Source organism: Fistularia commersonii, chromosome 30 (genome assembly GCF_037954325.1).
Source record: "Fistularia commersonii isolate RoL2024-O1a breed Wild chromosome 30, RoL_Fcom_v1.0, whole genome shotgun sequence".
Classification (NCBI taxonomy): Eukaryota; Metazoa; Chordata; class Actinopteri; order Syngnathiformes; family Fistulariidae; genus Fistularia; species Fistularia commersonii.
Window position 1 is genome coordinate 760,597 of NC_141313.1, and position 17,773 is coordinate 778,369.

The 17,773-nt window shown below is 54.7% G+C and overlaps 2 protein-coding genes across 4 annotated transcripts; one reads left to right on the forward strand and one right to left on the reverse strand.

Annotated features, from left to right (window-relative positions):
• Window positions 1–245: 245 nt before the first annotated feature.
• Window positions 246–6,961, forward strand: LOC147215962 (four and a half LIM domains protein 3-like). Of its 2 annotated transcripts, none has more exons than XM_086177900.1 (6): window positions 246–499; window positions 3,568–3,749; window positions 4,717–4,891; window positions 5,002–5,171; window positions 5,271–5,457; window positions 6,677–6,961. In XM_086177900.1, exons 2-6 carry the CDS (start codon window positions 3,594–3,596, stop codon window positions 6,832–6,834), a joined length of 846 nt encoding a protein of 281 aa, XP_086034026.1. In that variant the 5' UTR covers window positions 246–499; window positions 3,568–3,593; the 3' UTR covers window positions 6,835–6,961. The 2 variants fall into 2 exon arrangements, with proteins under 2 accessions (XP_086034026.1, XP_086034025.1); XM_086177899.1 differs by lacking the exon at window positions 246–499 and adding an exon at window positions 2,295–2,736.
• A 2,404-nt stretch (window positions 6,962–9,365) lies between these two features.
• meaf6 (MYST/Esa1-associated factor 6) lies at window positions 9,366–12,966 on the reverse strand. 2 transcript variants are annotated; one of them, XM_086177756.1, is made up of 8 exons: window positions 12,831–12,966; window positions 11,784–11,899; window positions 11,624–11,711; window positions 11,498–11,543; window positions 11,223–11,415; window positions 10,436–10,465; window positions 10,013–10,046; window positions 9,366–9,923 (listed from the first exon to the last, which is right to left on the reverse strand). In XM_086177756.1, the coding sequence occupies exons 1-8, from the start codon at window positions 12,918–12,920 to the stop codon at window positions 9,909–9,911; spliced, it is 612 nt and encodes a 203-aa protein (XP_086033882.1). In that variant the 5' UTR covers window positions 12,921–12,966; the 3' UTR covers window positions 9,366–9,908. The 2 variants fall into 2 exon arrangements, with proteins under 2 accessions (XP_086033882.1, XP_086033883.1); XM_086177757.1 differs by lacking the exon at window positions 10,436–10,465 and having other exon boundaries at window positions 9,694–9,923.
• Window positions 12,967–17,773: the final 4,807 nt, after the last annotated feature.

Below are 17,773 nucleotides of genomic sequence, written 5' to 3' on the forward strand. Positions count from 1 at the left end.
AAACCCGAGAAGGAGCGCGGGACTTGACAGGCGTGAATGTGCCCCCCCCCCCCCAACGCACCCACCCACCCACCCACACACACACACACACACACACACCCGTCGTGCGTGTGAGGCGCGGACTCCCCGGGATGCGTTCGCTGTCCCGCGGAGTGACGTCGAAGCGCCGCCGCGGCTGCGGGCGCCTTTCCATCCCGGGCTCCTCTGTCATTAAGGGATTCGGTTTCATCCAAAACACACAGCCCACCTTCACCGCGGCTCCCTCAAAGTGGAGGAGAAGAAGAAGAAGAGGAGGAGAAGAAGAAGGAGAGGAGGAGGAAGAGGAGGCGCCTGTGAGGGGAGGGTTTGCTTTTACGCACGGCTGGAGGCTTAGCTTTTACGCGCCGCACTCCGGAGGCTCCAGTCGGCGCTCCGCCGTCCGTGACCGAGCCGCGGGAGCCCGCAGAGGACCCAACCGCTTGTTCACGCACGACCCCGCGTCCCACGGACACGCCCACAGGTAAGCCGACTTCCAAGTCGCGGCCGGAAATCGAAGCGTGACGCTTTCTGTCAGTTTGTCACCTCGCCCGAGACTTGGCGTGATCGGCGGGGCGCGTTCACGGTTAACGTGCACGGGAACACGCAGACTCCTCGCACCTGCGGGCGGGGGCGGGGGCGGGGGCTGTGACCCAGGACCCAGGACCCCGGATCCCGGACCAGGACTTTTCCCCATCAGTACCGGTCTGCTCCAGACGCACCAATCAGAAAGCTCCCCTGGGTTTGAAACCACGTGACCCGCCGCTCCACAAGCTGGCATCCCATAATATGCGTCGGCAAGTCAGGTTCGAGTCGTTCTCTTCGCCCAGGGGTGCGTGGGGCCGCGGCGGGACGTGACCTCCGTGGGGTCACGGAGTCGCTCCGAGCCGCCGTGACGCGTTCACGGACCACTTTATGTTTCGTTTCGGGGGAAAAAAGGAATTCCTGACTTTTTTTCTTTCCAGAAAGCAGTGGGTGGAGGGAAGGATGGCTTCCTCCTCCTCCTCCTCCTCCTTCTGTCGTGAAATGACAGGGTTCTGCCACGTTTGTGATCCTGCATTCCCCCGAGATCCATGCGTGGGGAGACGGTTTGGCCTGTGGACAGCAGCCGGTGTGTGTGTGAGTGTGTGTGTGTGTGTTTTCCATCTTCCTGTTTCCGCTGCTGAGTGTTAAGGAGCAGTGTGTCACTTTGGAAAAACAGGCGCGTCGACTCCCGACCTGGAAGCTGGAAGCCGGACCGGGAGCTCCCGTGCTGCGGGTTAGCTTAGCATATCTTAGCATAAACATGCATAAACAGCTTGTCTGGTTTACAGCCCATTTAGACCAGACGGCGTCTAGAACGGTTCAGCTTTAGACAGATCCAGGTTTAAACCAGGTCAGGTTTAGACAAGGCCAAGGTTAGGCTGGTCCAAGTTTAGACAGGGACCAGTATAGACCTGGTTTAGACTGGTCTAGCTTTAGACAGATCCAGGTTTAGACTCGGTCAATTATAGACCACTCCAGGGTTTAGTCTGGTCCAGGTTTAGACCAGTCCAGATTGAGACAGATCTGGGTTTAGACTTGGCCAAGTTTAGGCCAGTCCAGGGTGAGACTGGTACAGGGTTAGACTGATCCAGGGTTAGACTGGACCAGGTTTAGACCAGGTCAGGTTCAGACTGGGCCAGTGGACGAGTTCATGGTCAGACAGATCCAGGTTTAGTCTGGGTTAGATTGTGGGTTTAGACCAGTCCATGCTTGCCTGTTCCAGTCTCCATTGTGGGCTATGCTAAGCTAAAGGAGAGCCACAATAACCAGGGGACCAGAGGAAGCGGGTTGTGTTCCCATGCTGGACCTGGAGGAGGACTCGGGTCGGCTGTCTATTTACTTTGGATCATGTTTGGAATGGTCCAGCAAGCGTTGGGGGGGGTTTCTCGCAGGGTTCAGTGGATCTGAGGGGAACCAACTGCTCCTCCGTCTTCCTCCCTGTGTTGCCACGGTGACCACCGTCCGCCAAAGCCTGGCGTGGTCGTTACCGGGCGCTAAGGCCGGTTCAGAACACGGCAGACCGCTGAATCTGATCGGAGGAGAAGGTGTCCAGGATTACTTCTGCAAAGGAAAGCGGGCGAGAGGTGATGCTGTGGAATGGAGGTGGGGGGGCACAGGATGTGGGGTGGGGGTTCGAGTCCCATCGGCGGCGAGAGGAGGCCGCTGTGTCAGAATCCGTGAGCCTGACGTTCATTTCCTGTTTTCAGTGTGAGCTGTTTTTAAAACGTGGAGCTGAGAGTTCTCCAAGGGGGCGGGGGGGGCTGCGGGTCCAGTGCGGTCGTGATCTTCCATCCTGGCAGAGCGGCCGCTCGAGGGTCGCCACGATGCCGCCGGGAAAGCCGGGGGGGCGCCGGGCGTGGGAACGGTCCCGCGGCGCCTCCTCGTGCTGAGACCCGAGAGCCGTTCCCACCGAGCGCCGACGTTCTCGCCTCCTCCCGCCTACGTTACCGTATCGTTCCAGCTATTAGCACGTAGCCGTTAGCGCTACTGCTATGAGACGCCCGCGTGGAGCCGGGATCTGCCGGCGTCTCCTCCCCGGGGGAACGCTGGGTTTGGTGGATCATCTCACAGACCTGCTCCACGTGGAAAAGCAGAAGAAGATAAAACCCGACACCTGTGTTTTGGCGAGAAGCGGTGATGAGGATTGGGCTCTCCAGGCTCCGCCCCCGAGGTCGAGGAGCAGAACCGGGCCGACAGGTATTCCAGGGCGCGGCACCAGAGCGCACGTGCACGCCGACTGCTCACCTGGCTGCTGTTCAGCGCAGAGATCCCCCCCCCCCCCCCCCCCCCCGGTGCAGGACGTGGCAAAGATGGCCGCCGTTGTTGTTTGTCAGAGTGGCATTTTCCCTCCTCCATGTTTATGGAATGAAATCCTTTTGCTGCCCAAATATGGGCAACGACAAAACTAACAAGGCTGAAATGGCACCATGAGGCGAGGAGCTGATGTTCTCGCCTCTGAAATATTTGTTTACCCAAAGTGACATTAAACAGCTGTCGCACTGCATCCTCCTCCTCCTCCTCCTCCACCTCCATCCCGTGCTGCTGCTGCTGCTGCTGCTGGAGGCCTCAGAATGCTCCTGCAGATGTTGCGCCTCAGGAAGAGAAGACAGTGTCCGGAAGGAGAGCCATTGTTCTCCTGCCGCATTCATGGTCTCCTCAGATAGGAAGGCAGGCTCGGGGGGGGGGGGGGGGGGGGGGTCCTCATTCTGACAGAAAGCAGACGGAGGATGTGATGTTCTGTTGTATCTCTGTTGTCCTGCGTGTTTTCTTGACCTTCTGATAACAGCGGGGAGGAGGGGGGGCGTCTGGTTCTCCTCATGACCCAGAGCAGACCCGGCGCCCCCCCCTCGCCTCCAGATAGAATTCGCTGCATTAATGGTCATTAGAAGGAGGGAGAAGGTCCCGGAGCAGGAGGCGATCACCAAGCTGCAGAGCTCCCGGTCACCTCCTGTCCTGGACCAGCTCCGCCCCCCGGGTCGTGGTAGATCTTTCTCCTGCTTTATGGCCTCCTCCTCCTCCCGCCTCCAGCGAGCTCCATCTGGCCAGGAGGCATCATGAGCGACCGCTTCGACTGCAAGACCTGCAAGGAGTCCTTGTACGGGCGCAAGTACATCCAGGTGGAGGAGGAGGCTCACTGCGTGCCCTGCTACGACCGCCTCTTCGCCAACACCTGCCAGGAGTGTCAGGAGATCATCAGCCACAACGCCAAGGTGAGACCTTCTCCTTCTGGAAGCTGGGCAGGACCTTCAGCTTTAAGGGTGGAAGCTGTTCTTCTGGGGGAGGCGGAGGAGGGGTTTGAGTTATGGGCTCCGGCCGGAGAACCTGGCAGGGGCAGTAAATCACGCCGCTGCTTGTTTTGGCCTCCCGTCGTCCGCGGCACGAGCCGGAGAACCGGCCGTCCATCATCCTGCTCCGTCACACGCCAGCAGACCCAGCAGACCCAGCAGACCCAGGAGACCCAGCAGATCTAGCAGACCTTGCAGACCTTGCAGATCCAGCAGATCCAGCAGACCCAGCAGACTCAGCAGACCCTGAAGATCTAGCAGACCTTGCAGACCTTGCAGATCCAGCAGATCCAGCAGACCCGGCAGACTCAGCAGACCCTGAAGATCTAGCAGACCCAGCAGACCCAGCAGATCCAGCAGATCCAGCAAACCCAGAAGACCCAGAAGACCCAGCAGATCTAGCAGATCCAGCAGACCCAGCAAACCCAGAAAACCCAGAAGACCCAGAAGATCCAGCAGATCTAGCAGACCCAGCAGACCCAGCAGACCCAGCAGATCCAGCAGACCCAGCAAACCCAGAAAACCCAGCAGACCCAGAAGATCCAGCAGATCTAGCAGACCCAGCAGACCCAGAAAACCCAGAAGACCCCCACCTCCCTGGCCCGTCTGTTTCCAAATATAATAAAATGTAATATAGAATAATGTCATATAATAGTTATATCCTCTCATCTCCTCACGTTCTCCTCACGTTCTCCTGCTTTTGTTCTCCAACCAATCACTGCATCCCTGCAGAGCCTGAAAGCTCTCAAGGTGTGAGTGAGAGGGTTGGATGATTGACAGCTGGTTCATCCCGGTTAAGCCCCGCCTCCCACAATGGCGCCGGCTGGGATTGGCTCCCTAAAAAAGAGGGTGGAGCCAATAATGAGCGAACCCGTGACCTTTCACCCCCCAGGAGCTGGTGTACGAGAGCGCCCACTACCACTCGCACTGCTTCCGCTGCTCCCGCTGCCGCCGCTCGCTGGCCGACGAGCCCTTCAGCCGGCAGGGTGAGGCGCTGGTGTGCAGCGACTGCTTCTGCAGCGAGTTCTCCTCCAAGTGTGTGTCCTGCGACAAGACCGTCATGCCAGGTAGAGACCGAGCTAATGGGTGTTAGCGCGCCGTGATGGAAACGGGGGGGGGGGGGGGGGCGTTTCGGGGTTCGGGGTCACGGCGAGATGATTGCCCGGCCTTCCCGCAGGCTGCAAGATGTTAGAGTACGGCGGTTCCACGTGGCACGAGCACTGCTTCGTGTGCCGCGGCTGCGAGAAGCCCATCGGCGCCGCCGCCTTCGTCCCCGACGGCGGCGGCTTCTACTGCATGCCCTGCTACGAGGGACGGCTGGCGCCGCAGTGCCGCCGCTGCAGCAAGGTGAGCTCCTCGCAGCTTCTGACAGGAGATGTGTCTCCAGGAACGGCGGACATATTGGACAGATGTGTGTGCGTGTGTGTGTGGTGACTTTCTCTCCAGCCTCTGACCAAGGGCGGCGTGACCTACAAGGATGAGGTCTGGCACAGGGAGTGCTTCTTCTGCGCCGCCTGCAAGGCCCCGCTGGCCGGACAGCCGTTCACCTCCGAGGGAGACCAGCCCTTCTGCGTCAAGTGCTTCAGCAGCCTCTACGCCAAGAAGTGTGCGGGATGCAACAGCGCCATCACTGGTCAGTGCTGGAACTGACACACACACACACACACACACACACACACAGGTCTGAGCTGGCAATGTGTGTGTGTGCAGAGCAGCCTTAGCAGTGACCCTGGTAAACAGATCAGGGGGCGTGAGAAGCTCCTTCAATGACTTCAATGACCTTTTAATGAAAGCAGTAATTAAGATAAGAACAACTTTATTTATCCCGAAGGAAACTGTTGTGCCAGAGTTTCAAGCAAAAACATAACAATAAAAGATAATAGTAGGAAGGAGGGAGAATAAGAAACACAATAAAATATAAATTGTCAAGGTTAATCTTCAATCTTTGTAGTTACTGCTAACAGTTAGACAATTCATATTTCATTATATTTCTTATTCTTCCTCCTTCCAACTATTATCTGTAACTGTTATGTTTTCTACTTGAAACTCTGGCACAACAATTTCCTTCGGGATTAATAAAGTTGTTCTCATCTCATCTTAAGGCTATCAAGTGTTTTAAGGTCTTCAGTACAAAGATTTAAGGATTCCCTGCGGCTGAGGGAAGAGGAATTAAAAAATCTGATAGCGTCAGGTAGGAAAGACCTCCAGTGGCGTTCAGTGGAGCTCCTGCTAATTATAAATAGCCCCCATGACTCCGACCCTCCCCTCCGGACATGATGATCCAGAGCAGGTCTGTTTGCCGAGGCGGCGTTCCCGTTGGAAGCGACCAATCGCGGCTCGGCCTGGTCTCCTTCACGGCGCTCCAGATATCATCTGGATGTTAACAAAGGCCAGGAGCCAAACGCCGCCGCCGCCACTGCCGTCTACGGCCACGGCGGCGAGGAATGCAGAATGCGGCGCAGATACGAAGGGGGGGGGCAACGTAAACAAACAGCTCCTTGGACCGCCATGTTGATGGCGTCCCACCTTCCCAAAACACGCGGGGGGGGCAAACAAACCCAGATGGACCTTTCCAGGTCGTTTTTGCCGCAATCTTCTCGTCGAGGCAACTGGGCTTGAATTTCTTCACTGGGAGACATTTCACGCGTCCTCCGAGAGGCTTCTTCAGGTCTTCTTGGTTTCTTCAGCCCTTCTTCAGTGCTCGTTCTGGACCGAAGAAGCGTCTTCAAGTGAAGAAATTCAGCTGCCACGGCGAAAAGATTGTGACATGAAGTCACCGTGACCCGGAGGAGACATTTCCCCGTTGTTGTTGTTGTTGTTGTTGTTGACCCCCAACCCGGTGATCTCCTCAGGGTTCGGAGATGGGAAGTACGTCTCCTTCGAGGAGCGCCAGTGGCACCAGCCCTGCTTCAAGTGCTCGCGCTGCTCCGTGTCGCTGGTGGGTTCCGGCTTCTTCCCGGACCGGGACCAGATCCTGTGCGCGGACTGCAACGACGACGAGGACGACTGAGAATCCCCTGATGGAACCCGACGTTCGTGGAGATCATGGTTTCCTTCTCCCCCTTTGTATCTTCATCTTTCTCCCTTCCAGTATTTAACTCTGATCAGAAGAAGATAAACGCAAACTAGCAGTTGAAACACGTGTCTGGACGCTTCTTTCACCCTGGTCGTACGTTGAACCCTGAGAAGAAGGCGCCGTGTTTCTTTGCCGACCTCGGGGCTGAGAGTAAAGGGGGCGGGGCTTAGGGGGAGGAGGCGGGGCTAGAGGACGAGGTCGAACCAGGCAGGTGGAGATCCTGAGGGAAACGGACGGAGAGTCCAGGCCGGTGATGAAGGTCGAGCTCCTCAGCCTTCGAACCTTCTCGCCGTCCTCCAGAAGACACGGTAACATCTCCTCAAGCGACCCAATGAGGAGCTGCGTCAGCTGACTGAATCAGCCAATCGCAGAGGAGCACCACCACCGCCACCAACAACAACAAACATCTGCAGGACGTCTCATTTTGAAATGTTTTCTGACACGTCTGTCGCCACGGCGACGCACCCGCTTTGACGTCCGGACCGACGTCAGCGCTTTACGGCCCGGAGGACGAGGCGCCGAGCACCCCGAGGTTCTCCACGGGCGCAGAACCTACAGCGGCGCCGGGTTAAACCCCGCCTCTCCCTCCGTCCGCACCGTGATTGGTTCGGGGCCGCGCACACATTAACCACAGGCCGATCTGCGAACTTTCCTCATCAAGCCAGAAACGTCGGCGTCGAGACGGAGCGGCTCCTCCCCTGGGGGGTCCAGGGGGTGTTTGCAGCGTGAGCTGTTCCCATGACTCTTCCCCGAAATATGTTTGACCTTGTTTTGCGGCGATGTAGTGGAGCGGGGCGGTCCCTGGAGGAGGAGGGTTGATGCTCCGCAGAAAATATTCCACATTTCTTAAGATCCCTGGGGGGGTGTTTTCACAAAACAGAAATGAAGTCAAACACGAGGGCCGAGGGGCGGGGCTTAACTCGGCCGGCTGTCAATCACTCTTCTGTGGGAAGACGCTGGAAGGTTCTCTCCATGTTCCAGTTCCTCCTTTAAAAGAAAACATTCAGAAGAAGCCGCTTCTTAATAATCTAATAACATTTTCAGGGTTATAAAGCTGAAAACACCTTTCAAAACAAACCCCCGTCAGATGAATCTACCCACTTCCTGTTAGCTTCCTGTTCACTTCCTGTCAGTCAGAGCCCGATTGAACTGCTGGGGACCGGATGCAGGTGGGTTTAAAACACAAAGATGGCTGCTAATGCTGTGTGTGTGTGTGTGTGTGTGTGTGTGTGTGTGTGTGTGTGTGTGTGTGTGTGTGTGTGTGTGTGTGTGTGTGTGTGTGTGTGTGTGTGTGACCTCCTGCACACAGAGGTGGCGCTTTAACTGACTTTAATTTCCTAAAATTCCAATAATTTCAATGATCTGATGCTCCAGTTTGTCTTCCTATAAAATGATTGAACTTTGAGGTGTTCTGAGGTGATCAGTGATCAATCGGTTACCAATACCGTCATTCAAATGTAGCCATAATCATTAGACCCATGTTCGGACTGGGAACAAGACACACACACATACAGATACAAAACAAACCCACAGACACTCCTAAACACACAACCACACAGATGTATACACACCAACACACATAGACACAGACTTGCACAAACGTATACACGCACAAACATAGACACACATACACACACACACACACACATAGACACACATAAGTAAAGACATACATTCACTTAGAAGTGCGCACACACACTCATAAGCACACAACCACATGGACACACACAGATGGACACACCAACACAGACACACACACACACACACACAGGCACATTGACACAGATATATTTACACGCACATACACATAGACAGACACATGCATGTGCGCACACACACACACAGACACAGACATACATACATACACATAACCTGACATAACACTGAGAGGTGTGTGTGTGTGTGTGTTTCTGTCGAATTCCTTCTGGTCTGGTACACACCTGTCTGTCTGTCAGCGCATCATTTCCTCATGGAAGATTTATGGCTGTGACGTGCACGCGTGAGTACATGCACGCACGCACGCACGCACAAACACACACACCTGTAGACCCCGTGACGGACACACACCCTCAGGTGGGGTGGAAAGGTGCGTCTTTATCTTGAATGGCGAATCTAAATGGACGACTTGTTGGAGCCACTGGACTGGGTCAAAGGTCAAGACTGGATAAGATCTGATGGTCCAAACCAGTTCCCTGCTTCCACTTCCGGGTTTACTTCCATGCAGCTGCGTTCTGGCGCCTCCTGGTGGAGGATCCGCGCACCTGCAGGACCATGTAAACAAACATGGCCTCCTCCGGAGAAGCGATTGCTCTTCATCTCTTCTTCAGTTGAAGCTGCAACCTGTGACCCGATGACCTTCACCCACCGCCGTCACACCACCACCACCACCTGCGCTAGTTACCTAGTAACCACCGGCATCGCTGAGAACAAACACCACAATCCAAAATAAGTTATTAAACCCATCAAGTTTCTGCTATTTTTATTGTTTTCTTCCAAAAACATCAAAAAGGTAATAAAAGAATCAGCGGTTCGACGACTGGAGACAAATCACATGATACAATGGTAACCATGGTGACCACCCACATAATAAATACAGTCTTTGAACACCATACAAAACATGGTTGGGAAAGCAGGCCCGGTCTGCTCCTGGCCGAGGAGGAGGGGGACGACGAAGGTCTGCTCCGTGCTGACCAAGAGGAAGGTCGGCTCGGGGTGATGAAGAGGAGGGTCTGCTCCCGGCTAATGAAGACAAAGATCAGGTCTAGGTGATGAAGAGGAGGGTCTGCTCCCGGCTAATGAAGACAAAGATCAGGTCTAGGTGATGAAGAGGAGGATCTGCTCCCGGCTAATGAAGAGGAAAGTCAGCTCTTGGTGAAGAGGAGGAGGGTCTTCTCCGGGCGATGAAGAGGAGGGTCGGCTCCTGAGTGACCGATGTTTCAACACGCGCACAGTCCAGGCTGAAACCGGAGTCGGAGTTCGGGATCCAGATGTTTGCTGTCCAGATGTGCTCAGGCTGAGTAGTCCTGCGGGAGGGAGAACGGAGGAGAAGATCTCAGGAGAAGCGTCGAAGGCCATCTTTAGACGCGCTCGGGTGGAAGAGGAGTCAACTTACGGCGCGCGGCTTCTTGTTGACCTTCATGTCGAACCTGCAACGAGAAGCGGAGAAGACCGCGTGAGAGACGCCGGCGTGGAGCGGCGCCGGGAAAAGGGGCGGAGCCACTACGGAAACCATGAGGAGGCCTAAACACAAGCCCGTGAACAAGAACGCTACATGGCCTGGTGACGGTTCTTGTTCGTACGCCGCACAGGAAGCAGACTGGTAATGAAATCAGGTCAGAGGAGAAATGACAGAGGCCCATGAGCAAGCAGGACGAGCCTGATGGCGTTCAGATGTGCATTCCAAACAGATCGATGGCGTGTCGGACATGCAGAGCGCGGCTCAGACTGACAGGGGGGGGGGGAGGGGGGAGGGAGGAGGGGCAACGGCAGACAGGAAGTGAAGAGCACAGGAGCAGGAAGTAAAATTCAGACTTACTCAAAGTCATAATCAAACATGGCAGAAGGGCTGGGGGGCGGCATTAGGGGGGAGGAAGAGAGCAGCAGCTGTTAGTTCACCTTCACCCCGAGGCCTCCGCCTGGACCGTCCTCCACCCAACCCCACCATCTCATCTTCTCCTTCCTCCGCCTCGGCCGCTCTGTACCCGCCGTGACGCTCCACGGAGGGCGAACGGGTCGGGGGTCAGACTCCGGCGCCCCCTGGAGGCGCGGAGGTGCCCGGAGAAGATCCGACCTGCTGCTGCGGCCTCGCGTTCTCGGAGGTTCTCCACCAGTGAGGATCACTCCTCCGCCCCGCCCGCAGCTCCACCACGCACCGCCCACGCTCGCAGCCTGACCTCCACGCCATCTCTGAGCCCGCGATGTGACCGCTTCTTCTCAAACGGGGTGACGCCTCGGCCCGTTTGTTGTTCTACCGTCCGACTGACGCAAACGGAGCTCCGTCTCCGTCCTCCTATCGCTTTTTTGGAAATCCGCTTCTCCGTGACATTCCTCACATACTTTCCGTGTTGATCTGGGAAGCCGATACTTTCCGAGGAACCGGGCATCTCTGCTCCCCGGTCAACTTCTAACCTTCCTGTCTCTCGGAAATCGACTCCAGGTTATTTTTCCCGGCGAGAACTTAATGAATCATTCCATCCTGTATTTCTGTCCTGACCTCAGGAGGTCCCACGCGTCTAAACAAGACATCTGAGATGCTGCTAGAACTTCATCCAATCATATTGACCTTTAAAAGGACAGCGTGACGTATTCTCACGATCATCTACCTGTGTCTGTTTTTGTTCTTCCTCTTCTTGTGGCTCCCGTGGTGGCTGCCGGAGGAGGAGGAGGAGGCCGCCTTCTGAGGCTTCAGGTCCTGCAGCGTCGAGTCCACGTCCTCCGTGTCCTCCTGGCTCGGCTCGTTCTCCTGGTTCTGCAGGTCCGGGGAGGCGTCGCTCTCGGTGCCGCTGCCGGCCTCACCTGTCGGGTCCGGACGGCAGACCTCCAGCTCACTCGGAGGACAGAATAACACAAACGCGTTTCCGACGAGGGCGCCACTCACGTTTCTCGTTCATGTGGTCCGGGATCCCGCCCAGGGCGCAGACCGCCTGTCAATCACGAGAGTCAGGTGACCCGGCGGCTCTCTCACTTCACGCCGCGGGTAAACACGACGGACGGGTGGACTCACCGCAACGGACGTGACCGACGACTTGCTGAACAAACGCTCCGCCTCCTTGAACTTCCGGTTCCTTCTGTCGGTCTTACTGTTGGAGTTTCTGCGCGGAAGAGAAGACGATGTTCGGATCGGGTCTGGCGGGAACGGGTCGGCGAGGACGGGAGGAGCTTACTTCTGATTGGTGAGATAGCGGTCCCACCCTCGGATGATGTTGCCGTACATCTGGGTGTCTTCTAGGTAGCTGCCTTCAAACGCATAGATCTGTCTCTCCAGGTTCACCAGGGTCTCCTGAAACATGCGACACAACATGTCACTCCTGCTCCGGGATCAGTCTTCACCCTCTAATCTAACGTCTCCAGCACAGATAATTCTCAGAACACCTGGAATCTGTATAAATTATCATTCATCTAAGCAGTAAAAGATATTTAATGATAATTTCATGACACATTATGATAGGAGAGTCCATTCCGCTGTGTCCATACATCCATAAACACGCTAATCATCTGAGAAACCATGACCCTATTTAAAAACCATGACCCTAATTAAGCAAAGAAACAAACTGATGTGAAGTAAAAGTGTAGCGTTGGACCGTGCATGTCATGTGACCGGAAGCGCTGCGAGTTGCCTGCTAAAAACAACTCGGAGTAGAACAGTATTTTTTATGCGAATCGGCTTTCAATACTTCGATTGGAAAAGAACAGCAACAAACTAATCGGTGTCGGTTAAAGAGGGCAAAATAGCAATTGGTTTAGTATCAAATTATTTAAGCGTGGCGTCGCCCATCACTATTTTTTTTTTGAGCATGAGATCTCGCTGCTGGCTGGCCGTGACGTCACGAAAACGCGAGATCTGAGGCTGGCCAATGTGTGGCTTCAGCTGTTAGCGTATTCAACCATCAAGCATCGCTTATTATGGAGTGTAGAATCACGCAGCCGAGATGCATTGATAAGGGATAAATCCGGTGTGAACTTTTTTGACAGGCGAGTCAATATCGCCTATCTCAGTTTGCAATTCGATTAACTTTACAACGCCAATTAGCATTAGCCGCTAGCTAGCATTAGCAGCTAGTTACATTAGCTGCTAGCGGTGGCTGCCAACCGTTAGCTCTCAGCGAAGGCCTCCGTTGACGGCGGGTCCGCCCAGAAGCCAACGTTAAAACCGAACGCGTTGCCACCGGTGGGGAACCCAATCGCCCCTTCGTTCCTTTGCGGGAACCTACCGCAAGTTCTTGTTTCCTCTTCACCAGCTCGGCGAGCTCCCGGCGTGTGTCCGGGATCTGCGGCGGGGTCGCCTTCGCATGCATCGCCATGATGGCTCGGGCTGCAGCGGCACAAAACGGCGGGCGGTTGTTATCCGGGAGCGACGCCGCCTGCGGCCGCCAGGGGGCGCCAGAGGGCCGGGCGACGTGGCGGGGGTGGTGGGGTGGGGGTTGTGTTTAGGTCGCCATAGCAACAGCGGTCTGGACACTGACGTCTGCTGGATGTCGTAAGCTAACCCCAAGTCCAGTTATAACTTTTTATGTGTTTTCGAGCCGAACCACGAGCCTTCAGATCGCCAAGTCTAGCTTTGAAAGCGAAGTGTGACTGAGGTTGTTTTGTTGTCACGTTCTCCAGATGGTCTCCTACCGTGATGGTGCGTCTGCTCATCAGTGCAAAGGAATTAAATGTAGAAGACAAAGAAGAAGGACTTTCCCTCTCAAGTGAGGAGGTCCACTGACAGGTCAACATTGAACGGTGTGCTGCTGAGCTGTGGTGCAGAGGTCCTTCCTCTCCAAGCAGGGAGAAGCTCAACAGTGAAGAGTACCATAAAGGTCCTGAATGACCTCAGGCCTGTGGCTCTCACCACTCTGGTGACGAAGCCCATGGAGAGAACAAAAAAAATCACATCGCCAGAGTAACTGCTAGATCCTCTCAAATTTGCCTGCGGGGCATGGAGAGGGGTGGATAATGTGAAGGTCTTTATCTCAGATGAACCACAGCGGCGTGCTTCACAACTTGACCATCAGACAAAGTGTCCCTCTGCAGGAACCGCAACGCTGCCTGGGTAGTGGCTTCACTATTTTGCCACCCCGCGGGGCAACAACGTCATCTGTGCAACCCAAAAGAGGAGCGAGGAGAACGCTGGAGGCAGAAGTCCAGATGAGCTTCTGATTGAAGATGAAGAAAGACGTGAAGAGCCAAAAGCTGACAGAAGTCACCATTGCTAAGCTAACAATGTCTGTTGAAGGAGCTCCACTTTTTGTCATCCGATGTTCACCGCGCTGACGGACCGGGTGACTCGTCCGCCGTCGGCTTCCTCCCTGATGGTGCTGCTCTTTCCTCCTCAGATGTTCCCTCTGACGTCTTCTCAGGAGAACATCCGGCGTCTCCAGCCCGTGGCGTTTCTTCCAGCGGGCGTCGCTCGTTTCCCAAGGACCTTTTGTCCGCCGGTCAAAGACAACTGTTGGCTTTAACGTCCGTTTAAAACCACCAGCAGCCGTGAGCTCTTTCAGCAGCTTAGCTTAGCTTAGCTCGGCTAAATGTGTCAAAACGTCCAGAGAGAAGCGGCGAGAAAACGGCCGCGATCCCGGAGGAAGTCGTGAACGTCCACAAGCTTTTTCCCACTCCTTCCTTTTCTCTGTGTCTATTGGAAAGCTGTTTAGCTTAGCATCATTCCCTTCGGCTCCTTGGACTGGAATGGGACCCAAAAGCAGCACAATGTGGCTTTATTAGCGTATCAACTCTACCAAACCAACGCTAATGCTAGCGGCAGGCTAAAGTTAACACAAGCACCCTCCTGACATCATCAACCTAGCATATATTGCGCGAGTAAAACAATGACGGCACCCCTGGGTTAAAGTGTGTGTTATAAATTGTGATTTTTAATGAAATTCCAACACTTGGTGCTTTTTACGCCAAGACAGCCGGCAAAGCATATTTATCCCCATCAGACCTCCCAGCCGGGTTCTTTTTAAGAAGCCGTGAATGGACTCTTCCCCTCTCCAAATCATGGCAAAGAGGAGGAATTTCACTGACGCAAAGGTTGAAGCTCTTGAAGCTTAAAGGAAGAGCAACCAAGAAAAGAGAATTCTCCCTTTCCGCTAGCGTTAGCTTTGTTTTGGTACGTTTATCTGCTAAAATTGCCACATTGTGCTGCTGTTGGGTGGCATTTCCAGTCCAAGGGAGCCAAAGGGACTGATGCTAAGCTACAGAGCTTTCCAAGGGACAAGAAGAGAAGGAAGGAGTAGGACGACGTCCTCGGGATTGACATCCATGTCCTTGATGCTTCTTTAGCTAAGCTAAGCTAAGCTTCTGAAAGACGGACGCTAAAGCCGAACCCCGCGCCTACAGTCGTCTTTGACCGGCAGACAAAAGGTCCTCGGGAAACGAGCGACGCCCGCTGGAAGAAACGCCACGGGCTGGAGACGCCGGATGTTCTCCTGAGAAGACGTCAGCAGGAACATCTGAGGAGGAAAGAGCAGCACCATCAGGGAGGAAGCCGACGGCGGACGAGTCACCCGGTCCGTCAGCGCGGTGAACATCGGATGACAAAGAGTGGAGCTCCTTCAACAGACACTGTTAGCTTAGCAACGGCGACTTCTGTCAGCTCTTGGCTCTTCACGTCTCATCTTCAATCAGAAGCTCATCTGGACTTCTGCCTCCAGCGTTCTCCTCCTCGCTCCTCCTCTCTCGGAGCTGCACAGATGCCAAAGGTCGACCTCATGACGTCACTACCCAGACAGCGTTGCCACGGACACAACAATGGCGGCCGACGAGTGAAACGGATCCTTTCAAAGGGTTTGCCGCGACCATATATGGTCCATCGGGGGTGTGGAGGTGGTGGTGATCTTCTCACCACCATCACGTTCTATTCCCCCTTCAGCTGCTGGTTCTTCTTCATCGCCCTGCCGGACAGGAACCGCCATGTTCTGCTCCGACATCCCCGGCCACCTCAGATCTCTGACGGCCAGCAGGATCCATCTTGGACGTCCCTCAGGACGCCGCTCAGACGGATGAGGTTCTGACCTCATCTTTCACGGTGATCCCCCGGGCCGGACCTGCTCCCGCAGCTGCTGGTCCACCGATCCACCACCAGGACAGCTGAGGAGCTCCAACTGCCGCGGGGCACGACTGCAATGTGATGGGCGCGGCGGGAGTCGGAGCCCCGCCTCCTCCGCTCCCGTGGAAACCAGTTGGCGGTTCTCAGCAGCTGCTGGGGTTTAAACCGGAGGTCAGAAGTACGGAGATATGTGGACTGGCCCTGGAGGACCAAACCATTGTGTCCGGAGGGGGGAGTTCCAATAACCTCCGTTTGGCGAGATGAGTCTCTAAGCTCCGCCCCCTTTCCTCCTCCAGTGTCGGCATCTCCTCCGTCAGCGGAGCCGCCCAGGAAGTCTCACCTTCTTCTGGTCCATCACTTCTGGGATTAGAACAAGCCTCATCACATGACCTGCAGGGTGGGAGGAGCTTCCAGGAGGCGGCGGCGTCAACCTCGGTTCATCGAGGACCACTTCCTGCTCAGGCTCCGCCCCCTGCAGCTTCTCTTCCTGGTCTGGTGACCTCATGATGGAGCCACCGATGGATCGGAGGAGATAACACACACCTTCCATGTCCAGCAGGTGGAGGGTGAAGGGGAAGGTGAGGATGAAGGTGAAGATGAAGGTTAGGATAAAAAAGAAGATGAGGATGAAAGTGAAGTTAAAGATGAAGATGAAGGTGAAGATGAAGATAAAGGTGAAGGTGAAGATGAAGGTTAGGATAAAGAGAGGACGAAGATGAGGCTGAAGGTGAGGATGAAAGTGAAGTTAAGGATGAAGGTGAAGGTAAAGGTGAAGATGAAGGTTAGGATGAAAGTAAGGATGAAGGAGAAGATGAAGGTGTAGGTGAGGATCAAAGTGAACTTAAGGATGAAGATGAGGATGAAGGTGAAGATGAAGATGAGGGTGAAGGTGAAGATGATGACGGCCCTCCTTCATCCATCTTCCTTCCTCATCTTATTCTCTATTTATGAACATGAACCATGGGTGACATGTTCTTCTCCAACCAGAAGAAAACATCTTCCTCCTCACTCCACATCCAAATCCCTTTCTATAATCGATAGTCAGCGGCTATTATGGGATGTCGGATCAACCGGCTGACATGCAGAGGACGCGGGCTGGTTTCCTGTTTTGCTTTTTGTTTTTTCTCTGCAGACCTCCAGAAGACCTTCCTCCTTCCACGTGACCACGCGTGTCCAGTCAGGAGAAGATCCCCGCCGCTTATGTCATTGAACGCATCGCAGTGACTCCAGCCTGAAGGGCTGATCGATCCGATCGGCTGTTTATTACCGCGTTGTAACGCAGTTCTGGTCGTGCAAGGTTTTGCGTGAGTGTGATGGAGACCAGGTCTGAGGAGGAGCGGGAGGGTGGAGGACCTTCTGCCGGAAATCATATGATTGACCAAACCGATTCACACGTCCAGCGGAGAGCAGGGTGTGCGTGTGCGCGTGTACGTGTGCGTAGATCCATACGCAAGGTTCGTCCACCCCCCCGCCCCCGGGTCGGGTTCTGGTCCCTCGGCCCTCCGGGCAGATGGTACGGTCCAGCTGTCCGGCATGCGGGTTTTCCGCTGCGACCCGCCGCGTCAAGATCAAGAGCAGCAGCTGCGGGGAGAGAAACCAAACCGGAAGTTCTGGGTCTGCCTTCAAAATAAAAGCAGTCGGATTCCAGACTTTTTAAAAAATAGAACATTTTAAATAAATATGTGAATGAGAGGAACTCGGGTGGAACGGTGAGGCGACAGGGAGTGGAGATCAAGAAGGTGGAGGATCTCAGGTACTTAGGGTCAACAGTCCAGAGCGTAGGAGAGTGCGGAAAAGAGGTGAAGAGACGGTCCAAGCAGGTTGGAATGGGTGGAGAAAAGTGTCAGGGGTACCAAGAGATAGAAGAACATCAGCCAGAATAAAAGGAAAGGTGTACGAGACAGTGGTGAGACCAGCGATGATGTTTGGACTAGAAACTGTTCCAATGACCAAAAGACAGCAGGCAGAACTAGAGGTTGCAGAGATGAAGATGTTGAGGTTCTCTTTGGGAGTGACCAGGATGGAGAGGATCAGGAATGAGTCTATCAGAGGAACAGCACATGTTAGATGTTTTGGAGAGAAGGTCAGAGAAGCCAGACTGAGATGGTTGGGTCATGGACAGAG